At 42.7% G+C, this 27989-nt stretch overlaps 1 protein-coding gene across 1 annotated transcript; it reads left to right on the top strand.

Moving 5' to 3' along the window:
* The first annotated feature begins 947 nt into the window (after nucleotides 1-947).
* galm (galactose mutarotase) lies at nucleotides 948-26684 on the top strand. Its single transcript, XM_029698657.1, has 7 exons — nucleotides 948-1380; nucleotides 2923-3077; nucleotides 5891-6097; nucleotides 6672-6753; nucleotides 9624-9774; nucleotides 9967-10141; nucleotides 24989-26684. The coding sequence occupies exons 1-7, from the start codon at nucleotides 1194-1196 to the stop codon at nucleotides 25064-25066; spliced, it is 1035 nt and encodes a 344-aa protein (XP_029554517.1). The 5' UTR covers nucleotides 948-1193; the 3' UTR covers nucleotides 25067-26684.
* The last annotated feature ends 1305 nt before the right edge of the window (nucleotides 26685-27989 follow it).

The raw sequence follows: 27989 nt of genomic DNA, 5'->3' as shown, positions 1-27989 counted from the left end.
TCTGTAAGTGGTCAGCCTGATGCTTCGTTCTGTCAGAGTTCAGATATAACCCTCCCTCTCGTTCTGTCAGAGTTCAGATGTAACCCTCCCTCTCGTTCTGTCCCTCTTTCTCCCCCCCTCTCTCTCTCTCTGACTGAAGGTTATTTTAGTCTTTGTCCGTCTCAGGAGGCTGTTTTAGATGTTTGAGGGGTTTGCTACCTGATTCAAATAATGATTATCTTAATTGAACCAATTTGGCCTCTGTTGCCACCACGGCTGCTGATAGGAAGAGAAGAGGGGGAGCTTTAAAAAAACATCACTCACCGTGCTCCACCCTCAGAATGCTTCCATGTGTTGTTGAATGGTAGAAATGCACTTTTTTTGTCATGTGGGTTGGAAAAAGCCCCTCAGGTGTGACATGACATCTCCAGTAAAGTGGATGTGGAGTTAACATTGTTACATCACACCAGATGACAAAACCCATTGTTGTTCATGGCATCTCAACACCCTGTCTGTTTGTCTGGGGAGAGATGACTGGATCTGCCCTCTGTGCCCTCTACTGAAGGCATGGCCGAGCAACAGGGAAAGTAGATCATCAGATGCAGTGGACCATGGGATTAGATCCTGCAAGAGCACAGCTGCCTAAAACATGTGCTGCCATAATGGCCATCAGGAAAGGGCATCTGGGACCCACGCAAACACACACACAAACGACTGATGAGGTCATTTACAGGAATGGATAACTTGGAAAACAGATCAAATTGATTCATTTCTTGGTTCTGTCAGTTTAATCTCTGAACAAGATGTATATTATTAAATTGATTGTGGGTCTACTTAATCGTGTGAAAACAGTTACGTTTACATACTAATACATCTACTGATATGTACTGTAGGTATACTACTCTAACCTCACGCTCCTATTAATGTATAGAGCTACAAATATTCTGTCCTCTTCTGATGACATCAATCAATACGTCATAGAATACGGACGCAAAGATCATAAACATTGAACATTTGTACATTGTAGTGTAAAGTCCATGGTTTGTGTTGTAGTGTAGCAGTCTACGCACGTGTTTTCACTTGGAACTTGCAATAAAGTTTCTTGTGACGTGAGAATGTTACTAGTCTATTGTTTCTTTATTGCCATTGACGAGAATTAACCATTTGATCAAAGTGAGAAATCGTGTCAAAGATAAGTCTGACGTTGAGGCAACATGGCACTGGTACTAATGGAAGAATTCGGTGAGGTACCGGGAGAAGGACGTGTACAGAAATGGATCCTGAAATCGTCCAACATCACAGTGGAAATCATAACACTAGGGTGCATCATAACAGCCATCAAGTGTAAAGGCAAGAATGGAGAGGTCAATGACATCGTTCTGGGTTATGATGATCTTGAGGGTAAATGCTGATCTTGAATTCCTCCATGCTTAGCTAAGGGACTTAAAGGGAAACTTCGGGATTTTCCTTTATCTACTTCCCCAGAGTCAGATGAAATCGTGGATACCATTTGTATGTTTCTGTGTCCAGTATGAAGGAAGTTAGAGGAAGTTTCGCGAGCCAATGGCTAACTAATGTTAGCACAATAACTGGAAGTTTCCAGTGTTCGTAGCCTGGTCTCATAGACTAGACGTAACATAGTAAATGTAAATCCGGGACACTCTATTGAATGATTTGTTATGTTTGGTATGGTTACATAGGACAGATGGTTACTTAATACAAAAACAAGGGTGGATGGGTGGGTGTAAAAAGCGAACGTCTAGCAGCGAACGTCTAGCAACGACCGCCCAGCAACCCAAAGGTTGCCAGATCAAATCTAATCAAGGACATTTTAGCAACTTTTCGACTACTTTTTAGCTACTTTACAATTACTTAGCATGTTAGCTAACACTTAATCTAACCTTAACTTAACTCCTAAGCTACTTAATACATATAGCAAGCCAAAGGTTGCGAATTCAAATCTCATCAAGGACAATTTTAGCTAATTAGCAACTTTTCAACTACTTACTACTTTTGAGCTACTTTGCAACTACTTAGCATGTTCGCTAACCCTTCCCCTAACATTAACCCTTTTAGCTAACCGTTCCCCTAACCTTAATACTTTTAGCTAACCCTTCCCCTAAACTTAACCCTTTTAGCTAACCCTTACCCTAACCTTAACACTTTTAGCTAACCCCCTAACCCTTTAACCTAACTCCTAAACTTAACCTTAACCCTTTTAGCTAACCCTTTAACCTAACTCCTAAACTTAACCCTAACCCCTAGTCTAGCTAATGTTAGCCAGCTAGCTAACGTTAGCCACCTAGCGACTGAGCTAGAATTCATAACATATTGTACATTTAGCTAATTCTTAACATATAATACAAATTGTAATTCATAACATATCATATGAAATGGGTGATGGACATCCACAAACTAAAGGAGTGTTTCGGATTTACGTACAGAATAGTACAAAATGCTCTGATACCAGGTCGGTGTTTGACATATGTTAGCTATGCTCAATAGGGGTAAATTGTTTGACATTCAGTCTCTGAGCTGGGAGGGGGGCATAATCAGACCTTTGACCTACTGACCTGATGACTTATGAAATTAGTTTTAAAGTACTAATGTGAGTCTGTCTCTGACATACTGAAGTCAGCAGGAGACACACACAAGTCAGCCTCTGAAAATAAAAAATGGATGGTTGCATCAAAACTGAAAGGTGGGAAGAATTGATAACAGGATGATGAAATGATATGACAACTAAAAGCAAAGAGCCTGCACCAATCGAGAGAGTGTAGCTTGTGCTGATTATTGCTAAGAGTTTTATTACAAATATTAAAGCCTCAAGAGTGTTTTATGTGATGCGCATGGTAAACACTGAGCCAATGTGCTGTTTTATGTGCGATATCTGTGTGACTCTTGAATGAGAAACAATGACACGGCTCAACTGTTTTATTGCAGGCTATCTGGCCAACCCCAAGTACTTTGGCGCTGTTGTCGGCCGGGTAGCCAATAGGATCGCCAAGGGCAGATTTGTGGTCGATGGGAAGGATTATCAACTGGCCATCAATAATGGACCTAACTCCCTCCATGGAGGACTGAGGGGCTTCAGCAAGGTAAAAACAACCAACAAAACCATGGAAACACACAGACTGCAGCATAAAAAGTTGAAGTATCTCGATGGACTGCACTCGCATATTAAAAGACAGGATTCACTAACACTATTTAAGTACCGTAGTGTAGACGTCAACATGACTACTGTATTGACAACCCTCTTACACAGATGAGTTGAGATCATTCTTGATTACCCCCAAATGGAAATAAGTTAAAAAGTACAGTGCTGGACTAGTGTGCAATAGAGCAATTGAAGTGTCTAAGTAGTGCATAATGTATGTAATTTGTGTCATGATGACAGCAACCTGGTGCTGATAAAAGCCTGAATGACTGTGGGCTGGAGACATTTTCTTAACCTTTCTTTAGAGGACCTGGGTATAATCAGTCTTCTGCACTGTGTAGGAGGTGCAGTCCATTCTAAATGATTACCTTGATTTTCCTCATATCTCGGCGCTGCACTGTGACTTCAGGAGAATACACAGGAATACAGAACCCAAAGGGAACGGCTGTAAATGCCTTATTGCAGCAGTAGAATCAACCTTTTTTAAATAAAACATTTTTTTTTGTTATATGAATGACTTCAATAATCTGCTAGACATAAATGCTTCCTGTGTTTTTTTCTCTGTGGTCAGCACATTATGAGTGTTCTCCCCCGTCGGTCACACTACATGCCTTTTAATCAGCCCTGTATGGAAGCCATGGATGGATCCACTTTAAACTGTGCTGCACAAAACACCGTTACCATCCAACCGTAGGCCTCAGTGTTCACTACTGCGTCATTACAACTGAATCAATTATAGGCATTATAAACTCGGCTAATGGCCCCCGGAAATAGCACTCAGCTATAGTATCTGCTAACTGCTCCATAAAGAGAAAGCTATCTAAGCCCCTGCACTCTCCGGCTAGAGAGAGGACAGACACAACAGCCTTTCTATAGTTCCATCTGGCTGGTGAGATGTCTGTGGATAGTCTTAGCAGATTCAGCTCCATCTTTCCCAGATTTGATCAAACATTAGCGCCTTTGAAGTCTGCTGCGAATATTCACATACAGATTATTCTCTTTGATTACGTCTCCCTGGGAGATTATATCAGAAGTGTGAAAATGTGGTATAACGACAACAACAGAAATATTGTTAAAGTCAAAAACAGTCCTAGTTATCATTCAACAAGTTTTAAAAGAATATCTTTTGTTTTATCCGGGGAAGAGCAGTGATATTTGATAAACCAGAGCTCAGACTGAGTTGTAATAGATCAGTCATATTCATCATTCCATTTTCACCTCGGGGGTCGGACTCTATTATCCATGCGGCGCCAAGAACACTGCAATTGCATGATATAAATTCAAATTGTCGTCATTCCTGTTCCTATCACCAAGGATACAAGAGATAACATCATGAGTTATTCATATCATGTCTCATCCAGGCTTTTTTTATTCATACACCCATAGACCCCATAGTGCCGGTGTTTCTTCAGGTCAAGTTGATTACTCATGAGCCCAAAATCCTGAGCCCACACTTTAAACTCAGCTGGAAGTCCTCTGGTTACAAATCAGTGTCACCATTCAATTCACACACTTGTCTTGGACCACAGATTGATCTCATTCACATCTGTAGTAGATAGAAACCAAGGCCACACGACAATGACACGGTGGGCTTCTGTTATGGAGTGGCAGGTAGTGGAATGTAATAGCTGAAGAGAGATGGCAACCAGGCCTGACTGTAGTCACTTAGCAACTGTCGCATTCTCAATTAGCGTGGAAAGATTTGCTTACAGACAGATGCAGAGGCCACTCTTGTACTTTTTGCCAAGCCACAGGTGTCCTCCAGATCACACCATGACTCATCCCCTATCACCCTGAAGGGCTGCACTGGTAGCACCATGACGGAGATGACAAACTGATGGATTATAAAAGGAGCGGCAAACAGAAGATTGCATCATACTTTAAGTCTGGATGACATTCCTATTTAAAGCTGAGAGTAAGCTACAGAGGGCCAGAGCCAGCTGTCAATCAAAGGGGCTGCGCATTAACTGCAGGCAGTGTTTGACATTGGCTGCTGTCAGTGGAGCGAATACTTATTTTTATAAGCGCTGCTGGGGAGATTTGACGGTGCACTCCACTGAGAGAGAGGTGGAAGAATTGCTGTGGTACAGAAAGAAAGCAAGAGAGAGAATGGGCATGCAGAAAGTGTGGGAGGGGGGGGGTAGAAGGAAGACTGGAGAGAGATTAGCTCCAGGAGATGTATCAGAGCCTTGCAGATGCATGCTACCTCATTTTTAGCTTGTTGTTAGTACATCATGTCCTTGCGCTTCAGGCTCCCTATTGACAGGTTCCTCCTATGACCAATTTCGCCCTACTCTGTCGCCAACCCCCCCACCCTTTATACCCCTCTACCGCTGTCTCTTATCTTTCTTTCTCTCCCTCTAGCTGTCTATCTCCATCGCACCCTTTCTCTCCTCTCTGTCTCTGTCTGTGTCTCTGTCCCTCCCTTCCTCTCTAGTAACTGAAAGTGCCTATTATAACATTCAGCTGCAGTGCGGGCCATGGAGGATCAGAACACTTTCAGAGCATTTAGACGTTGGATTAAGGTCAAACACAATAATGCTGGGAGATGATAACAAAGGTGTTCCATTGTTTGTAAGATTTGAATTCAGCCCTAGTTCATACAGGATCAGCTCATGGATTTGAGGCAGAACTGGGGAATCTTTTTTGGCAGTTAACCCAAATTGCTCCTGTAAGTCGCTCCGGATAAGAGCGTCTGCTAAAGGACTCAAATGTAATTGATTTATTGATTTGCCCCTGTGTGCTGTGTTCCAGGTGATATGGGGAAGTGAGGGTGTGGAGGGCGGGGTGCGGCTCACCCTCACCAGCCCAGACGGAGACCAGAATTACCCCGGGGAGGTGCAGGCCTCTGTCACCTACACCCTGGAGGGGGACACACTGAGCATCCAGTACCAGGCCCGCTCCACTAGAACCACCCCCATTAACCTCACCAACCACTCCTACTTCAACCTGGCTGGACAGGTAGGACAAGGAGGAGGAGCTGTCCTCTGTCAGACAATTATGCAGTGAAATCATGTTAAAAATGTATGGTTAGAACCAGCCAATCACTGGTAAGGCTCCTTGGTGGCAGAGAAAAGCAGACTATTTCTATATTGTTGACTGTGTTATTTTGTGTCAGTATTTCATATCAGACGTCATCGTGGGATTGCAGTGTGATTGGTTATTGACTGCCCACAGGCATTATGTTGTGGAATACATAGACACACCTCCTACTCAGTATCTCCTTGTTTCTTCTGCTGTCAACAGAATGGTAATGGGGTTATTGAATGAAAGTGTTTCAAGAGAGTGCACGTTCTGAGTGACAGTGTCTCAGAAGCGTGCATAGGCTGAGATTGAGGTGCTTTTTAGTGTAACTCTAACTGAGCTTTGTTGGATAGCATCCATCAGCATGGTAACAAGGCGTGTGTGTGTGTGTGTGTGTGTGTGTGTGTGTGTGTGTGTGTGTGTGTGTGTGTGTGTGTGTGTGTGTGTGTGTGTGTGTGTGTGTGTGCGCGTGCGTGCGTGCGTGCGTGTGTGCGTGCGTGCGTGCTTGCAGGGCTCAGCTGACATATACGACCATGAAGTGTCCATCAACGCTCCAACTTATCTGCCTGTAGATGACGTCATGATCCCCACTGGTAAGAGAGGAAAATACACTTTTCTTTTAAATAAATTATATTTTTATCACAAGCAAAAAAACTGATTTTTCTAGAATAGTCTCAAAAGCTCCAGTAGTAAAATACCAGATAGGATAATTACATGGATAGAATATTACCTGCCCTATCCTAACCCCAACCTCTCAGAAGTGAGCAGGTCAGACATGCACAACATGACTCAGCTGAATGATTTTTAATTGGAATAACTTTGTATTAAAGAGATAATGTTTGCACTAGTCAAGTTAGCCTTTACTCTGTGTGCATCACGTCTCCAACCCTGTTGCGGTGTATAATGAGGATGAGGTGTTGACCTGTGTGTGTGTGTGTGTGTGACCCTCACCCTGCAGACAGACACACGGAGCTGTCAGGAAGTTGTGGTTGTCTTTTCTCACTGACAGACAGACACAACCTGTGGGCCTCTGTTCTAGGAGAGCAAATTTGTGATAACAATCTTCTCGGAACTCAGAAATAAGACTCTGACTGATGCATGTTAGAGTCAGATGCTGTTTCCCTTCAGTCTTCAGATTGAGTGTGCTCCAGCACCCTCGCACTGTTTCTCTCTCTACAAATTATAATCTGTAGAAGAAGAAAAAAATGGTTAAACAACTGTTGGGAAAGATTTAGGTTAAGGCCTTAAAAGTCTGCATCAACACACACTGATAAGAACCCCCTACTTTATCAGTTGACCGAATTGATTATATAGCAGAAAGCAATTTCAGCCAAAATGTAATCTTTCTCTCTGCCTCTCTCTGACTTTAGTATAACATTTAGGGCACAGCATGAGGCTAGACAATACTAGACTTCCTGAATAAGACTATAGATTGTTAACTGGATGTCAAAGACTTGACACAGTGCAACGTAATGGAAGTGGATTGATGGGATTCAGGCTGTAATCTTCCATCAGGCTTAATCAGCAGAGCGAGAGCAGCTGGGGAGAGCAGCACGACTCAGTAATAATTTAGTAGGGAGTCCAAGCGTCGCTCCATTAGCAATTTCTGCGTGACGTTACGCCACAGAGAAACGGATATGTTTCACCCACATGGGTGGAGGGACCACAGCACTGCCTAAAATGTAGTGGGAAATAATGATTTTCCATCATTTCCTAGAGTGCCTAAATTACACAAAAGCAGTCCGCAATGAAAATGTGAATGATTTGCGCAGATCAGTCATCTTTTCTCTAGGAACGGATAGAATAGAAGTTGGTTAGGCCTATGGCCTATTGGTTAATGTTGCCAGGCTCATTTGAATGGTAATACCACAGGTATAAAGGACATGGACTGGATAGTGAATCCTAGTATTTTTTTGTTTGTAGGAGGGATAAATGGCCATTATAGCAGAGTGATTGACAGCCAGTTCTTCTTCTCCTAAATACAGGAGTCATCTATCTCTCTCTACCGACTCTGTCTGTCTTTATCAATGTCAGTCTCCTTTTCCACTCTCTCTCTATTTCTCCTCTCCTAAAGATGAAAGACTGTCGGTACTAGACAGAGGTCTAACGCTGTTGAGTTTTAGAATAATCATTAACATACTCCAGATTAACCTATCCAAGCTCACTCAGACCTTTAAATAAACACATTCATTACAGTTCAATTACCAGTCCGCCCCGTGGGACGGCCTAATGGTGCAGACAGAATAGTTAATGACTGTTTATTTTTAGAGTCGGTTTGGAGCCGCGGTAAATTGGGCTTTAGAGTAAATGTTAGTCCATGGAGATTCTAGATCCATGTTCTGCTTGGTCCAGCTGATGCCTCTGTGTTTGTTTGTTTGTTTGAAATTGAGAGTAAGAGCCTGTTGGAGCACCTGTGTATTTTTCATTTTGAATTGCCCAGGGGTTAGAGGTCAGGTGGTCAGAGGTGAACCCTGACTTATACCTCCAGACCGAGAGAGGAAATGAGCGATTGTGTCCTTGGAAAAACATAAAAATGAATCGAAATCGGAATGGAAAACCAGACACTAATCTAGAATCCATTATCCCTAACACCCCCCACCAAACGAATGCACCTGCTGCCCTCTAGTCCATACTGAGATGCCTTTCACCATACCAGAACATCAAGCGTTATACCAACAGCCCCTAAACACTCTAAACCAGTTTACAACTCACTGAACCAGACTAGAATACATCCCACAAACCAGTTTGCCACTTGATAGAACCTTGAGGAACCTTCATGTTATTTTTCTTCCTACGTAATCACTTAATTAAGTCATCTTTGTGGTTGTATTTGTTTCTTCTCTGTGTTGTCTGTTTGGATAGTTTTTTTTTTGTGCATGTGAAAGGCCCTCTGTATCATGTCACTAGTTTCATTTCCTGTCTCAGTTCCTGTTGAGACACTGGATAAATGAGGAAGCCGATCTGATTGATAGCCACTTTCGTCATGGCGATATTTTTGGCCTGTGAAATTGCAAGGGGATCAACGAGAAGGTGGTTTGGGGGCGGGAAGGCTCTCTGAGAAGCCTTTGAGTTGCTCAGAGTTTAATAAGACCGAGAATGTGATCTGACATTAGTATGCTGTCAAGGACAAAGAGGCTGTTTGTCCTTCATACCACCTCCTAAAGTCACTCTCTGTTAATCGATGGTATGTTACGAAGGTATTTCCTAAAGGAAAGGGAGAATACATTCAGAGGAATAGGGAGCTTAATGATGGTTTATTTTAGATAGTTTGACATAATCAAATATCCTCACTGTTTCATTAGTGATGCGTGTCTTTCTCAGTTCATTTTCTGTCTCTATCTAATGAATTTGAAAGCCTATTGGCGTTGGATGTTTGCCAGTTAATTTAGGTGATGTGTCCAGGTTCTCAGCCCTATTCATGTCAAAACTGTCATACCCAGCTCTATCTCTGCTCTGTCTACAGGCGAGGTCAGACCAGTGGAGCACACACCCTTTGACCTTCGGAGGCCAGTTCTGATTGGCCCACGGCTGAAAGAAGTGCCTGGGCCTGGGTTCGACCACAACTTCTGCCTGTCATCACCTGGAGATGCTTGGACAGAGCGCATGTGTGCAAGGTGAGGCTAAACTATGTTGGGCTTTACAGTGCAGTCTTGCTGTTTCTTGATAAAGCATCAGTAGTGCTCTTGCAGAGCATAGAAAAGGCATGAACACTGCACAGTGCCCGAGCTACAACCTTGGATAACCGAGTGACTGTCTCGCTCCTACCCTACCCTCACCTCTGCCCTCCCTCCCTCTGTCTCTTTCAGGGTATTTCACCCAGCGAGTGGGAGTGTTTTGGAGGTCAGCACCACTCAGCCCGGCGTCCAGTTCTACACAGCCAACTTCCTGGATGGCTCTTTTAAAGGAAAGGGTGGGGCCTCTTATCCTAAACACAGTGCCTTCTGCCTGGAGACACAGAACTGGCCTGACGCTGTCAACCAGGTACGCTGTCCTTTAAGGTAGTCCTTCACTAATGCGTGGAGTAGATCAGCGGTAGAGGGGAGTGCAAGAGCCAGCTAACTTGGCCAATTGTTCAATAATAGTAGTCTGTGTAGGCTGCAACCATAGAGATCAACTATGGAAATACTTGCAGAATGAAAGTTGATGTTTAGCCACAGTCGTGGTTTGCAAATGGCCTATGGGCCTAACTACTGCTGCTGTAGACTTTAAATTGACAAGGAACATTACACACTGTCTTTACTGTTCTCCTATTTATGATGGGCAGTCTGGTGGGTCGACATGTATTTTAATCACTGCAAGGCAGGCTGCTAAGACACACACATGCACGCACACACATCTGAATTGTTCCTGAGCCTTCTCCTCACAGCCCATTATCTCTAATAAGACTTGGCTTATTAATTCATCACTGTAGTATTTTTTGAATAACTACTGTTAAGGTACGACGTTAATGATGTGTCCATTAACTAAATGACACTGCTAATGAAAAATTAAGCCTAGAAGTTCATTAGATTATCTTTGTATCTAACATTGCAAAGGCCCAGCAGTTTAGTTACATACAGATTTTTTCATGAAAGTAAAATCAAATGGGCTTATACTGATCAACAGACCTTCATATGTTGAATCACACCCACTTGTTTTGTAATTATGTGTAATGCTTTGATGAGCTGTAACGGAGGAGTTGCAGTCTAACAGGCTGACCACACCGCTTGCGTTGCAAAATAAATGTAGAAATCTATGTTATTCAATTATTGCACACACACTTCTCGCGCACGCCAACGAGCGTCTGCGTTGCCAAGGGCTAAAATAGAAGTCATTCCTATTTCTGACGCAGATCGCGCTGCAAGTCCTGCCTCTCCCATCTCCTCATTGGTTTATAGAAGCAGGTACTCACGTGCCATCTCCTCATTGGTTATCGCAATATAAAGTCAAGAGAAGTAAATGCCTGGAAGGAAGTGAGATGACTAGAAACTATTCGGTTGACCGTTTTATGTGTGGATTAATTGGCGGAGTAGAGGACCTTGTGCATTTCAGGGAAAATAACAACTCAATGTTTATATCCCAGGACAAATTAGCTAGCAACAGCAAGCTAGTTAAATAGGACAAATTAGCTAGCAAGTGCAAGTTAACTAGCTAAATTGCTATACATGTTTAATGCTTTTCGACCTGTCCCCAAATTAATGTCATTGGTTCAGTTTGTTTTGATATTTTAACCTGCGTGTCGTAATCGCGTTTGGTGTGGGGGGACAAAATACATTTATGCACGATGGCGCACGCGCGCAGCCGGTTTGGGTTCCGTGTAAAGCGGAACCTAAAGGAAATGGCAGTCAGTTACAGTTAGAAGTTCTTATACATGAGAGCAGAAACGTTTAACGGCTCGAATGGCGTGACTAGATTGTAGTTGGTGTATAGGCAGTTAAAGCATAATGTAGAGATTGTAGTTGGTGTATAGGCAGTAAAAACATTATATAGAGATTGTAGTTGGTGTATAGGCAGTAAAAGCATAATGTAGAGATTGTAGTTGGTGTATAGGCAGTAAAAACATTATATAGAGATTGTAGTTGGTGTATAGGCAGTTAAAGCATAATGTAGAGATTGTAGTTGGTGTATAGGCAGTAAAAACATAATGTAGAGATTGTAGTTGGTGTATAGGCAGTAAAAGCATAATGTAGAGATTGTAGTTGGTGTATAGGCAGTAAAAACATAATGTAGAGATTGTAGTTGGTGTATAGGCAGTAAAAACATAATGTAGAGATTGTAGTTGGTGTATAGGCAGTAAAAGCATAATGTAGAGATTGTAGTTGGTGTATAGGCAGTAAAAGCATAATGTAGAGATTGTAGTTGGTGTATAGGCAGTAAAAACATAATGTAGAGATTGTTGTTGGTGTATAGAGGAGGTTCAAGGGCGTGGTGCATCTAATGTTGATGTAAAGGAGTTTAGGAAGGTTGTGTAAGAGCAGAGGACAGGTTCCCGTGAGTTGATGGAGATTTTGTAAGAGCACAGATTGGAATCATGGGAAATCGATTGTGGTCAGAAGTGTGTGGGAGGGAGGAGGCCACTTTACAGATGGAAGGAGAGGGGGAATGGAGAACGGGTGGAAAGTGAGTGTGTGGGAGGGAAGAGGCCACTTTACAGATGGAAGGAGAGGGGGAAGGGAGAACGGGTGGAAAGTGAGTGTGTGGGAGGGAAGAGGCCACTTTACAGATGGAAGGAGAGGGGGAATGGAGAACGGGTGGAAAGTGAGTGTGTGGGAGGGAGGAGGCCACTTTACAGATGGAAGGAGAGGGGGAAGGGAGAACGGGTGGAAAGTGAGTGTGTGGGAGGGAAGAGGCCACTTTACAGATGGAAGGAGAGGGGGAAGGGAGAACGGGTGGAAAGTGAGTGTGTGGGAGGGAAGAGGCCACTTTACAGATGGAAGGAGAGGGGGAAGGGAGAACGGGTGGAAAGTGAGTGTGTGGGAGGGAAGAGGCCACTTTACAGATGGAAGGAGAGGGGGAATGGAGAACGGGTGGAAAGTGAGTGTGTGGGAGGGAAGAGGCCACTTTACAGATGGAAGGAGAGGGGGAATGGAGAACGGGTGGAAAGTGAGTGTGTGGGAGGGAGGAGGCCACTTTACAGATGGAAGGAGAGGGGGAAGGGAGAACGGGTGGAAAGTGAGTGTGTGGGAGGGAAGAGGCCACTTTACAGATGGAAGGAGAGGGGGAATGGAGAACGGGTAGAAAGTGAGTGTGTGCGTGCGCGCATGTGACTGTGTGTGTCTCGGTTTTCAATTAAGGGTGTATAACGTTATTCCTCCTTCACTTTTCCTCTTCAAATTGATCCTCAGAATGTGGACATTGTCATCAAATAATTATTAGATAACTGTTGTATTACATACCCTATACTGTACATCAATAGGCATTTAACTCAGTGTCCACATGTATATTCATGTCTTTCATTGGAAGGCCCTCCCGATAAGCCTTGCTGACAGGAAGTATTGTAACAACAAGTACTTTTCCTGAGTATTGAATAAGGGCTGAACCCATTTAGTCGACTGGTTGATTGTTTGGTCGGTAGGCTGTAGGTCGACCAAGATTCTTTTAGTTGAGCAGTCGCATTTAAAAATATATATATTTATGGTACACAGGACACCTGTCTGATTCGCGCCTGTCTCAGTGGACTAGTCCATTGTGGAGGCCTGTCTCAGTGGACTAGTCCATTGTGGAGGCCTGCCTCAGTGGACTAGTCCATTGTGGAGGCCTGTCTCAGTGGACTAGTCCATTGTGGAGGCCTGTCTCAGTGGACTAGTCCATTGCGGAGGCCTGTCTCAGTGGACTAGTCCATTGCGGAGGCCTGTCTCAGTGGACTAGTCCATTGCGGAGGCCTGTCTCAGTGGACTAGTCCATTGCGGAGGCCTGTCTCAGTGGACTAGTCCATTGCGGGGGCCTGTCTCAGTGGACTAGTCCATTGCGGAGGCCTGTCTCAGTGGACTAGTCCATTGCGGAGGCCTGTCTCAGTGGACTAGTCCATTGCGGAGGCCTGTCTCAGTGGACTAGTCCATTGCGGAGGCCTGTCTCAGTGGACTAGTCCATTGCGGAGGCCTGTCTCAGTGGACTAGTCTATTGCGGAGGCCTGTCTCAGTGGACTAGTCCATTGCGGAGGCCTGTCTCAGTGGACTAGTCCATTGCGGAGGCCTGTCTCAGTGGACTAGTCCATTGCGGAGGCCTGTCTCAGTGGACTAGTCCATTGCGGAGGCCTGTCTCAGTGGACTAGTCCATCACTCTAAGACATGTGATACTGAAATTGTATATGGTTATAATATGTACAAATAATTGTTCAACACTAATAAATCAAATATTTTATAACAAATCAGCACATTAGGATTGAGAACAATGTGGTGGAGGCAGCAGAGATGAGGAAACAGCCCTTGCCTAAGCCTAATTGTCTAAGAAAATTGAGGAGAGAGGTAACCCCAATTTTAATTAGGTCTATAATCAATAGACTTACTGTTAAATGTGCCTGGCTTTATAAATCATCCATGTATATCTACAGAAATAAGACAGATCTAGCTTCTGTTACCTGTTTGAGTGTTTGTTTAATAGCCTAGTGATTCCGTGAGCACCAAGCCTCATACAAGGACAAAACATCGGATAAAGCAATGTCACAGATTTGGTAGTTTTTAAATCTTTGATATGCTATAATAAAGGCTTTACCATTTTTTTTCCGTTAGAGCAGACTCGCTGTTATTTTTTTAACACGGTGTGACCGTTGGGCTCGTTCTTGAGTCATTTGTGTGTCTTAATTATTTGATCAAACAGTGTGCTTAAAGCATCAGACAAGCTCAGTACATATGTAGTTGATTTTATTCTAACACATACGTCTGCCTATATATGGAAAAATATGTTTAAACATTTTGACCAATCGATTGGTCGAAAGAACTGGACGACTCTCGGTCGACAATATATTTGTTTAGTTGGGGACAGCACTAGTGTTGAGTTTTCTCCTTGTCGCCAGAGCCCCTAACCCCTGTAGCATGCAATGTAATAGAGTGCTTTGACTTCTTGTGCTCTTGATTCATTGGGCACCATCAGCTTATCAGTGAGCTGGCTGCCCTTGGCTAGAGTTACACTCCTGCATGGCTGAGCTGACCAGCAGTTCACTAGTACAGTTTTACACATGGGTTGGAAATACAGTATAGAGAGATGAGAGACTGCCTCATGGACTTCATGGAATTATTATTGCAACATTTGCCCTTGCTCTGAACATGAACAATTTGGCCCCTGTAATCATGCATTTTAAAGATCCAGACATTTGTTATTGATATACCTTTAAATCTGATGAGGTTGTGTTGTTTGTGTGCTGTTTGTGTGCTGTGTATAATCATATAAACTGAGAATACAAAACATTAAAAACACCTGCTCTTTCCATGACAGACTGACCAGGTGAAAGCTATGATCCCTTATTGATGTCACTTGTTAAATCCACTTCAATCAGTGTAGATGAAGGGGAGGAGTTGGGTTAAAGAATGATTTTTAAGCCTTGAGACATGGATTGTGTATGTGTGCCATTCAGAGGGTGAATAGGCAAGATAAAAGTTTTAAGTGCCTTTGAACCGGGTATGGTAGTAGGTGCCAGGCGCACCGGTTTGTGTCAAAAACTGCAATGCTGCTGGGTTTTTCCCGCTCAACAGTTTATTGTGTATATCAAGAATAGTTCACCACCCAAAGGACATCCAGCCAACGTGACACAACTGTGGGAAGCATTGGAATCAACATCGGCCAGCATCCCTGTGGAACGCTTTCAACACCTTGTAGAGTCCACACCCCGAAGAATTAAAGCTGTTGTGAGGGAAGGCGTTCCTAATGTTTGGTATACTCGGTGTATACTGCCCATATAGACAGCATACAGTCGCTAGTGAAAGTCAACAAACCCCTTGCACAGTAATTTTTTTTATCAGAGTTAATACTTGGTGGAAGCACATTTGGCAGCCATAACAGCTGTGAAAAATGTTGAATCAGATTCTACCAACCTTGCACAACTGTTAGGGCAACATGCAGAGCCTTCAGAAAGCATTCACACCCCTGACTTTTCCACATTTTGTTGTGTTAAAGCTTGAATTTAAAATGGATTAAATTGAGTTTTTTTTGTCACTGCCCTACATGCAATACCCCATACTGTCAAAGTGGAATGATATTTTTTGAAATTTGTACAAATTAATTAAAAATGAAAAGCTGAAGTGTCTTCAGTCAACAAGTATTCAACCCCTTTGTTAGGGCAAAAATTGCTTAAGAAGTCACATGAACTAACTCTTTGTGCAATAATAGTGTTTCACATGATTTTTGAATTATTTATTTATCAGGTAAGTTGACTGAGAACACATTCTCATTTACAGCAACAACCTGGGGAATAGTTACAGGGGAGAGGAGGATGAATGAGCCAATTATAAGCTGGGGATGATGGTCAGCTTGGGAATTCAGCCAGGACACCAGGGTTAACACCCCTACTCTTACAATAAGTGCCATGGGATCTTTAATGACCTCAGAGAGTCAGGACACCGATTTAACATCCCACCCTACACAGGGCAGTGTCCCCACTCACTGCCCTGGGGCATTGGGATATTTTATTTTAGAGGAAAGAGTGCCTCCTACTGGCCCTCCAACACCACTTCCAGCAGCATCTGGTCTCCCATCCAGGGACTGACCAGGACCAACCCTGCTTAGCTTCAGAAGCAAGCCAGCAGTGGGATGCTGCTGGCTTAACTACCGCACGCACACACGCACGCACGCACGCACACACACACACACAAATTATCTGTAAGGTCCCTCAGTCAAACAGTGAATTTCAAACACAGATTCAGCCACAAAGACCAGGGAGGTTTTCCAATGCCTCACAAAGAAGGGCACCTATTGGTCGAGTTTTATTTAACCAGGTAAGTTGACTGAAAAGACATTCACGTTTACAGCAACGACCTGGGGAGTAGTTACAAGGGAGAGGAGGGGGATGAATTCTGCTGGTAGATGGGTTAAAAAAACAGACGTTGAATATCCCTTTGAGCATGGTGAAGTTATTCATTAGACTTTGGATGGTGTATCAATACACCCAGTCACGACAAAGATACAGGCACCCTTCCTAACTCAGTTGCTGGAGAGGAAGGAAACCGCTCAGGGATTTCACCATGAGGCCAATGGTGGCTTTAGAACAGTTAGAGTTTAATGGCTGTGATAGGAGAAAACTGAGGATGGATCAACAACATTGTAGTTACTCCACAATACTAACCTAATTGACCGAGTGAAAAGAAGGAAGCTTGTACAGAATAAAAACATTCCAAAACGTGCATCCTGTTTGCAACAAGGCACTAAAGTAATACTTAAAATAATGTGGCAAAGCAATTAATTTTTTTGTCCTGAATACAGTGTTATATTTTGGGCAAAGCCAATAGAACATATTACTGAGCATGGGTATGCTTGAAGTCATTAAGGACTGGGAAGTTTTTCAGGATAAAAAATAAATGGAATGGTGCTAAGCACAGGCAAAATCCTAGAGGAAAACCTGGTTCAGTCTGCTTTCCATCAGACGCTGGGAGATTAATTTATTTTTCAGCAGGGCAATAACCTAAAATACATGGCCAAATCTACACTGGAGTTGATTACCAAGAAGACCGTGAATGTTCCTGAGTGGCCGTGTTACAGTTTTTACTTAAATCTACATGAAAATCTATGGAAAGACCTGAAAATGGTTGTCTAGCAATGATCAACAACCAATTTGACAGAAGAATTAAAGAATTTTGAAGTGAATAATAGGCAAATGTTTCACAATCCGTGTGGAAGGCTCTTAGAGACTTACCCAGAAATACTCACAGCTATAATCTCTGAAAAATTGACTCAGGGGTGTGAATGCTTATGTAAATTAGATATTTCTAAACATGTTTTCACTGGGGTATTGTGTGAAGATGGGTGAGAATAACATATATTAAGTCCATTTTAAAATGTGGAATAAGTCAAAGGGGTATGAATACTTTCTGAAGGCAGAAGTTGTCAAAATTGCTCAAGCTCAGTACATTTGGTTGGGAATCATTGATGGACAGCAATATGCAAAGCTTGTCTCTCATTTGTTTTAAGCTGATTTTAGTCAGGAATATCCAGCACCAGTCAAAAGTTTGGACACCTACTCATTGAAGGGTTTTTCTTTATTTTTACTATTTTCTAGATTGTACAATAATAGTGAAGACATCAAAACTATGACATAACACATATGGAATCATGTAGTAACCAAAAAAGTGTTAAACAAATCAAAATATATTTTAGATTCTTAAAAGTAGCCACCCTTTGGCTTTGACAGCTTTGCACACTCTTGGCATTCTCTTAACTCTAATGTGTGGAAGCCAGGAGATGCTAAATGTGTTTGTTAATTAGCGGTCAATTACCGTGAGGCAGACAGTTATTTGCTTGACAATCATCGGCTGACAATTTCGTGCCCGCCACAGTCCTAGCTAAGAGTTGTGTAAAGTTGGTAGAATCTGATTCAAAATGATTCACAGCTGTAATGGCTCCCAAAGGTGCTTCCACCAAGTAATAACTCTGGGGTGTGAAGACATCAAGACATATGCAATTAAGACATCTTCGTTTATTTTATTAATTTGGATAATGTTCTCTAACTTTCTTTCACTTGTGGAGTAGGTTCTGTAAATCTATAGGACAAAAAATATAATGTAATACCTTATTAGATTTAATTTTAAGGCAGCAAAATGTGAAGGCTGTCCAATCCTCCTCTGTAGTTATAATACACCCCGCCCCTCTCTTTCTGCTGGCCCCCTGTGCTGCCAGCAGATTTATGGCAGTAATTGTTGCTTGAGTAATCACAGCATCAGCGTATAACGGGAGTGCCTGCTATGGAGACCATGAAAGATTTACTGAGCACTGTATACTCCTCTCTCCTGTCCTCACTGTAACTCATTCTCTCGGCTGGACTGTCTCTTCTCTCTCCTCCCCATCTCTCTCTTTCTCTCTCCATCACTGTTTCTCCCTCTCTCTGTTCTTCTTTCTCGCCTGCCCTGTACGTTATTGCCTCACCTCTATCCATCTTTCTCTCTAGGCTCTCTTTGTCTTTCCATCCATCCATATCAAACCCTGAGAAATTGAATTCTGGGCTGGAAGACTGGCCTTTTAAGTAGGAGAAGGCTGCATGAGGTTGATTTCCATAAATCCTGTTCCTCCATTCCTCTTGCTGTGCTAGCCTTGTGGAGATTAGTTTCACAGCTTCTCTTCTTGCCTACAGTGTCAGTAGAGTGAATTAAATATGAGCAGGAGGAAGGACCAGCACAACTGTCTTCTATACTATGTACTGTATCTTAGTCTATGCCGCTCTGACATTGCTCATCCATATATTTAGATATTCTTAATTCCATTCCATTCCTTTACTTAGATGTGTGTATTAGGTATTTGTTGTGAAATTGTTAGATATTACTTGTTAGATATTACTGCACTGTCGGAACTAGAAACACAAGCATTTCGCTACACCCACAATAACAAATCCAATTTTATTTGTCACATGCGCCGAATACAACAGGTGTAGATCTTACAGTGAAATGCTTACTTACAAGCCCTCAACCAACAATGCAAATAGTCTAGGTAGCCATTTGATTTGATGTTCAGGAGTCTTATGGCTTGAGGGTAGAAGCTGTTTAGAAGCCTCTTGGACCGCTTGCCGTGTCTTCATGAGTGCTAAACACGTGTATGTGACCAATAACATTTGATTTGAACTGTACAGGTCTATGAGCCCCATTTCTGTGGTTCCAAGTGTTTATGTACTGTATGTGGGTATTTGCATATAGGCAAGAAGAGTGTTTGAAACCTGGCTAACAAGGCTAGCTTAAACAGAGGGAATCACAAGCACTCATGAAGGCACGCACACACACACACATACCTAAATACATACACTAAATCAAATCAAATCAAATGTATTTATATAGCCCTTCGTACATCAGCTGAAATCTCAAAGTGCTGTACAGAAACCCAGCCTAAAACCCCAAACAGCAAGCAATGCATGTAAAAGAAGCACGGTGGCTTGGAAAAACTCCCTAGGAAAAACTCCCTAGAAAGGCCAAAAACCTAGGAAGAAACCTAGAGAGGAACCAGGCTATGAGGGGTGGCCAGTCCTCTTCTGGCTGTGCCGGGTGGATATTATAACAGAACATGGTCAAGATGTTAAAATGTTCATAAATGACCAGCATGGTCAAATAATAATAATCATAGTAGTTGTCGAGGGTGCAACAAGCACGTCCGGTGAACAGGTCAGGGTTCCGTAGCCGCAGGCAGAACAGTTGAAACTGGAGCAGCAGCATGGCCAGGTGGACTGGGGACAGCAAGGAGTCATCATGCCAGGTAGTCCTGAGGCATGGTCCTAGGGCTCAGGTCCTCCGAGAGAAAGAAAGAAAGAGAGAAAGAAAGAGAGAATTAGAGAGAGCATATTTAAATTCACACAGGACACCGGATAAGACAAGAGAAATACTCCAGATGTAACAGACTGACCCTAGCCCCCCGACACATAAACTACTGCAGCATAAATACTGGAGGCTGAGACAGGAGGGATCAGAAGACACTGTGGCCCCATCCGATGATACCCCCGGACAGGGCCAAACAGGCAGGATATAACCCCACCCACTTTGCCAAAGCACAGCCCCCACACCACTAGAGGAATGTCTACAACCACCAACTTACCGTCCTAAGACAAGGCCGAGTATAGCCCACAAAGATCTCCGCCATGGCACAACCCAAGGGGGGGGGGCGCCAACCCAGACAGGAAGACCACGTCACTCAACCCACTCAAGTGACGCACCCCTCCCATGGACGGCATGGAAGAACACCAGTAAGCCAGTGACTCAGCCCCTGTAATAGGGTTAGAGGCAGAGAATCCCAGTGGAAAGAGGGGAACCGGCAAGGCAGAGACAGCAAGGGCGGTTCGTTGCTCCAGCCTTTCCGTTCACCTTCACACCCCTGGGCCAGACTATACTTAATCATAGGACCTACTGAAGAGATAGGTCTTCAGTAAAGACTTAAAGGTTGAGACTGAGTCTGCGTCTCTCACATGGGTAGGCAGACCATTCCATAAAAATGGAGCTCTGTAGGAGAAAGCCCTACCTCCAGCCGTTGGCTTAGAAATTCTAGGGACAATTAGGAGGCCTGCGTCTTGTGACCGTAGCGTACGTGTAGGTATGTACGGCAGGACCAAATCGGAAAGATAGGTAGGAGCAAGCCCATGTAATGCTTTGTAGGTTAGCAGTAAAACCTTGAAATCAGCCCTTGCCTTAACAGGAAGCCAGTATAGGGAGGCTAGCACTGGAGTAATATGATCAAATTTTTTGGTTCTAGTCAGGATTCTAGCAGCCGTATTTAGCACTAACTGAAGTTTGTTTAGTGCTTTATCCAGGTAGCCGGAAAGTATAGCATTGCAGTAGTCCAGCCTAGAAGTAACAAAAGCATGGATTTAATTTTTCTGCGTCATTTTTGGAAAGAAAGTTTCTGATTTTTGCAATGTTACGTAGATGGAAAAAAGCTGTCCTTGAAACAGTCTTGATATGTTCTTCAAAAGAGAGATCAGGGTCCAGAGTAACGCCAAGGTCCTTCACAGTTTTATTTGAGACGACTGTACAACCATCCAGATTAATTGTCAGATTCAACAGAAGACCTCTTTGTTTCTTGGGACCTAGAACAAGCATCTCTGTTTTGTCCGAGTTTAAAAGTAGAAAGTTTGCAGCCATCCACTTCCTTATGTCTGAAACACAGGCTTCTAGCGAGGGCAATTTTGGGGCTTCACCATGTTTCATTGAAATGTACAGCTGTGTGTCGTCCGCATAGCAGTGAAATTTAACATTATGTTTTCGAATGACATCCCCAAGAGGTAAAATATATAGTGTAAACAATAGTGGTCCTAAAACGGAACCTTGAGGAACACCGAAATTTACAATTGATTTGTCAGAGGACAAACCATTCACAGAGACAAACTGATATATTTTCGACAGATAAGATCTAAACCAGGCCAGAACTTGTCCATGTAGACCAATTTGGGTTTCCAATCTCTCCAAAAGAATGTGGTGATCGATGGTATCAAAGGCGGCACTAAGATCTAGGAGCATGAGGACAGATGCAGAGCCTCGGTCTGACGTCATTAAAAGGTCATTTACCACCTTCACAAGTGCAGTCTCAGTGCTATGATGGGGTCTAAAACCAGACTGAAGTGTTTCGTATACATTGTTTGTCTTCAGGAAGGCAGTGAGTTGCTGTGCAACAGCTTTTTCAAAAAAAATTGAGAGTAATGGAAGATTCGATATAGGCCGATTAGTTTTTTATAATTTCTGGGTCAAGATTCGGCTTTTTCAAGAGAGGCTTTATTACTGCCACTTTTAGTGAGCTTGGTACACATCTGGTGGATAGAGAGCCGTTTATTATGTTCAACATAGGAGGGCCAAGCACAGGAAGCAGCTCTTTCAGTAGTTTAGTTGGAATAGGGTCCAGTATGCAGCTTGAGGGTTTGGAGGCCATGATTATTTTCATCATTGTGTCAAGAGATATAGTACTAAAACACTTTAGTATCTCCCTTGATCCTAGGTTCTGGCAGAGTTGTGCAGACTCAGGACAATGTAGCTTTGGAGGAATACCCAGATTTAAAGAGGAGTCCGTAATTTGCTTTCTAATGATCATGATCTTTTCCTCAAAGAAGTTCATAAATGTATTACTGCTGAAGTGCAAGCCATCCTCCATTTACGGTGCAACTGCATCTAGGGTATTGCGCAAGGTTAAATTGAGTTCCTCGGTTAGGTGGTTAACTGATTTTTGTCCTCTGACGTCCTTGGGTAGGCAGAGGGAGTCTGGAAGGGCATCAAGGAATCTTTGGGTTGTCTGAGAATTTATAGCACGACTTTTAATGCTCCTTGGTTGGGGTCTGAGCAGATTATTTGTTGCAATTGTAAACGCAATAAAATGGTGGTCCGATAATCCAGGATTATGAAGAAAAACATTAAGATCCACAACATTTATTCCATGGACAAAACTAGGTCCAGAGTATGACTGTGGCAGTGAGTAGGTCCAGAGACATGTTGGGCAAAACCCACTGAGTCGATGATGGCTCCGAAAGCCTTTTGGAGTGGGTCTGTGGACTTTTCCATGTGAATGTTAAAGTCACCAAAAATTTGAATATTATCTGCTATGACTACAAGATCCAATAGGAATTCAGGGAACTCAGTGAGGAACACTGCATATGGCCCAGGAGGCCTGTAAACAGTAGCTATAAAAAGTGAGTGAGTAGGCTGCATAGATTTCATGACTAGAAGCTCAAAAGACGAAAACGTCATTGTTTTTTATTTCTTTTTTATTTCTTTTTTTTAATTGTAAATTGAAATTTGCTATCGTAAATGTTAGCAACACCTTTGCCGGATGCACGGGGGGTATGGTCACTAGTGTACCGTTCAAAAGTTTGTCACTTAGAAATGTCCTTGTTTTTTTGCCAATTTTTTTGTCCATTAAAATAACATCAAATTGATCAGAAATACAGTGTAGACATTGTTAATGTTCTAAATGACTATTGTAGTTGGAAACTACTGATTTTTTATGGAATATCTACATAGGCGTACAGAGACCCATTATCAGCAACCCTTTTACAATTATGTTAGCACAGCTGAAACTGTTGATCTGATTAAAGAAGCAAAAAAACTGGCCTTTAGACTAGTTGAGTACCTGGAGCATCAGCATTTGTGGGTTCGATTACAGGCTTGAAATGGCCAGAAACAAAGTACTTTCTTCTGAAACTCGTCAGTCTATTTTTGTTCTGAGAAATGAAGGCTATTCTATGCGAGAAATTGCCAAGAAACTGAAGATCTCTTATAACACTGTGTACTACTCCCTTCACAGAACAGCGCAAACTGTCTCTAACCAGAACAGAAAGAAGAGTGGGAGGCCCCGGTGCACAACTGAGCAAGAGGACAAGTACATTAGAGTGTCTAGTTTCAGAAACAGACGCCTCACAAGTCCTCAACTGGCAGCTTCATTAAATAGTACCCGCAAAACACCAGTCTCAACCTCAACAGTGAAGAGGCGAATCCGGGATGCTGGCCTTCTAGGCAGAGTTGCAAAGAAAAAGCCATATCTCAGACTCGCTAAAAAAAAAATATATATAATAATAAAAGATTAATATGGGCAAAATAACACAGACACTGGACAGAGGAACTCTGCCTAGAAGGCCAGCATCCCGGAGTCGCCTCTTCACTGTTGACGTTGAGGCTGGTGTGTTGCGGGTACTATTTAATGAAGCTTTCAGTTGAGGACTTATGTACAGTACATTACCCTTAAAATATTGCCGTCGTGGTAGATTGGATACAGCTACAGTGAAAACGTGCTGTCAGCTTGAGATTTTAACAGCTGCTGGTGGGTGGGCTGTCCGGTAATTACAGCCATTTGAGTTGCCTGCCACTACGTGGGTCATATTCAGAGTTCGCTAGCGCCAGGTCTGGCCCCTGCTCCTGCTCTTCTGTACTGTAGGAGAGGCAGAGACCCATGCAGAGATACGGCCATTTGCATTGGATTGAGCTCAAGAACAAAATGCACAGGCAAATGACAGATTGAGAAGCACTGCCATTTGCATACATGCATACATACATACAGTATCAAACCGCTGCGCATACGGGAGTCAGAGAACACTGCAGTTGGAGCAAACAGGGTGAGGGGGAGGAATGGAGAGTGTGGGTGGGAAGACAGGGTGCAGGATGAGTCAAAACAGGAGATGAGGAGAGAGTGGTAGCCACACACACACACCCACACCCTCACATTGAGAGGTTTGAACTGAACTCTGCCTCTTGTCTTTTTCAGACTAAACAATGTCAGCCAGTCCATGTTTTAACCTCAGTTCCCTTTTTCTGTTCAGATACTTCTTCTCCAGTTCCTTAAACCTGACCATGTCCATGTGATGGGAAACGCCATGTGTGCGGGTGTACGTTTGTTTGTGTCCCACTGGGCACACACTGGTTGAACCAACGTGGAATAGACGTTGAATTGAGGTCTGTGCCCAGTGGGGTGTGTTTGTTTGTTCAGCACATCCATTGAACTTCACATTGAGATACTGACTCAATGTAGCTGTCTGTCATGTGACACTTTGGGCCAACAGAAAGACCTCCTCCATATTCACTCCTAACCTCCTAGCAACCAATTCTACAGTTGCATGCACCTAGCAACCAGTTTTAGCCTGCCAACGAGTCTCCCAAAAGACGACACAGACAGAAACCTTGCTTCTGTCTTCAATGTGACCCTCCTGTGTCCTGTCCTTCAGGTGGGACCTTGATGTTGTGACCCTATGTTTATGAACAGGCCTCGTTCCCCGATGCTCTGCTGAGACCAGGGGAGCAGTACCGCCACGTCACCCGCTTCACCTTCTCCACCACCTGACGGAGAGAGGGGGGGGGATCAGGGGTCAGCATCAAGCAGGGAGCGACCAATCAGAATCCCAGCCACTGATCAGAGCTGATGAAAGGATGGAGCAACACGGAACAGGAGTTCCGTCAAATCAGAAGGTTGATTTTGTAGTATTCAAGAACCAATCTGAGATGGACAGGTAATGATTTTGAAATGAAAATGATGATGATGATGACATGATTAGAGGTGATGAGTTCATAAAGTCACACAGGTACAGTAGCAATTTGACTCTCCATTTCCTCCACATTGCTTTGTTCCCCTCTTTACAGCTGGACTTTGTACTGCATTAAACATTGTAATATCCACTACCATTTGAAGTTGGCTTTTGGCCCTGTTCAAATTAGGCTTTAAACTCACATAAATAGTACAGTACATGCATAAGTAAATTAGTTTCCACGTTCCTTTGTTGTTGGGTAGACAGGGTCTCTTTTGCTCCATTACTCACTCCTACAGTTGTGGACCAAAATATTGTCTCCCTTGGACTTTTTCTCCCTATTTCTTCTCAAATAAGTTTAAATTTAAAATAACTTTTGCTAACTGCCAACAAATGCTTATTGTAGCCATCAATGAGCTTGCTGCACCTTTCTACTGGCAATCTGGCCCACTCTTCAGCAGAAAACTGTTCTAATTCTTCAATGTTTGAGGATGCCCTCCACCTACTGCTGTTTTCAGCTCTCGCCATAGGTTATGGATGTTATTCAGATCTCATCTCTTCGCTGGCCACTCTAGAACAGTCCATTGTTTCTTCTTAAACCATTCCATGGTGCTGTTGATGTGTGTTTAGGGCCATTGTCCTTCTGGAAGACCCACAACCTTCAACAGAGTATGTTTTTGGACCCTGGGTCGAACATTGGTAATCTGCTGATTTCATGATACTGTGTCTTGCACACATTCAAGGCCCCCAGTACCAGAGGCAGCAAAGCAACCCCACTGCATTATCACACCTCCCCCATGTTTGATTGTAGGGAGGGTGTTATTTTCTTTGTATGCTTCATTTGGTCATAGGTAAAAATAGGACGACTAAACTGCTGAAGGAGACACAAGATAGCCTGATTGAATTTCTCAAAAACCCATCTAAACAAGCCTTAATCCTGTGGAAAAGGTTCTGTGGACAAATTAAACAAAATTAGAGCTCTTTGGCAATACAGATCAGTGCTGTGTTTATTGACGACCAAATTAAGCATTCAATGAAAAGAACACAATTAAAGATGAGGGTGGTTTGATAATGCTGTGGGGTTGTTTTGCTGCCTCTGGTACTGGGGACCTTGAAAGTGCGCATGGCATCATAAAATCAGCAGATTATCAGGTGTTTGAGTCCAATGTTCAACCCAGCGTCCAAAAACTGAAGAGTGGGCCAAATTGCCAGTAGAAAGGTGCAACAAGCTCATTGATGGCTACAAGAAGCATTTGTTGGCAGTTATCTTGGCCAAAGGCGGTGCAACCAAGTACTGGCTCCAGGGTGCCAATCATTTTGTCCATGTCATTTGTCTTTATTTTCTAAATTCATTTGAAACTTAAGTTAGCAAAAATAAATTTGGTTTTGCAATGTTGAAAATCCAATAACAAGATGTGATGGATTTTTTTTATTTGAGAAGAAATAGAGAATTATTTAGGAAAAGTGCAAGGGTGACAATATATTTAGCAGGTACTGTATGTATTCAACTCCCTGGAATGTATCAATTGTGTATCTCATTGGTACTCACTGGAGTGATCTTTGATTTTGGGACTCAATATTGGACTCTATTGCAATTCAATGAAAACACCCATTATATTACCTCTTCTACCTTGACGTACAGTGCCTTCAGAAAGTATTCACAACCCTTGACTTTTTATGCTTTTTGTTGTGTTACAGCCTGAATTTAACATTGATTTAAATTGAGATGTGTCACTGGCCTGTACAATACCCCATAATGTCAGTGGAATTATGTTTTTAGAAATTTTTACAAATTAATAAAAAATGAAAGCTGAAATATCTTGAGTCAACAAGTGTTCAACCCCTTTTATTGCAAGCCTAAATAAGTTTGTGAGTCAAAATGTGCTTAATAAGTCACATAAGTTGCATGGACTCACTCGTGTGCATTAATAGTGTTTAACATGATTTTTAAATGACTACCTCATCTCTGTACCCCACACACACACAGATAATTGTAAGGTCCCTCAGTTGAGCAGTGAATTTAAAACACAGATTCAACCACAAAGACTAGGGAGGTTTTCCAATGCCTCGCAAATAAGGGAACCTATTGGTAGATGGGTAAAAATGAAAGAGGCAGACATAGAATATCCCTTTGAGCATGGTGAAGTTATTCATTATACTTTGGATGGTGTATCAATACACCCAGTCATGACAAAGATACAGGCGTCCTTTCTAACTCAGTTGCTGGAGAGGAAGGACACTGCTCAGGGATTTCACCATGAGGCCAACGGTGACTTTATAACAGTTACAGAGTTTAATGGCTGTGATAGGAGAAAACTGAGGATGGATCAACAACATTGTAGTTACTCCACAATGTAGCCTAAATGACAGTCAAAAGAAGGACGCCTGTACAGAATAAAAATATTCCAAAACATGCATCCTGTTTGCAATAAGGGACTAAAGTAAAACTTAAAAAAAGGGGAAATTTGTTTTTTTAACTTGATGTCCTGAATACAAAGGGTTATATTTGGGGTAAATTCAACACAAATCATGTTGACAGCTGTACCATACAGATTGCAAAATAGTTGGGAAGAGATTTTTGATGAACCAATTCCATGGTACAGGGAGTATGAGTTGATATATAAAACGACACAAGATTCAAGACTTTGTGCTTTTCAGCTAAAATTATTGTACAGAATTCTTGCTACCAACAAAATGTTGACTATTTATTGCATACAATCATCGCAGCTCTGCAGATTTTGT

Source organism: Salmo trutta, chromosome 18 (genome assembly GCF_901001165.1).
Source record: "Salmo trutta chromosome 18, fSalTru1.1, whole genome shotgun sequence".
Taxonomy (NCBI): Eukaryota; Metazoa; Chordata; class Actinopteri; order Salmoniformes; family Salmonidae; genus Salmo; species Salmo trutta.
The sequence above is the reverse complement of the archived record's forward strand: the minus strand, read 5'-3'. Positions and strand labels throughout refer to the sequence as shown.

Bases quoted from the DNA above. Each gene is read 5' to 3' on its own strand.
- galm (XM_029698657.1), top strand. From the start codon at position 1,194: ATGGCACTGGTACTAATGGAAGAATTCGGTGAGGTACCGGGAGAAGGA. The intron at 9,775-9,966 runs GTGAGGCTAAAC...TGTCTCTTTCAG, and splicing joins ACAGAGCGCATGTGTGCAAG to GGTATTTCACCCAGCGAGTG. The intron at 10,142-24,988 runs GTACGCTGTCCT...GTTTATGAACAG, and splicing joins GGCCTGACGCTGTCAACCAG to GCCTCGTTCCCCGATGCTCT.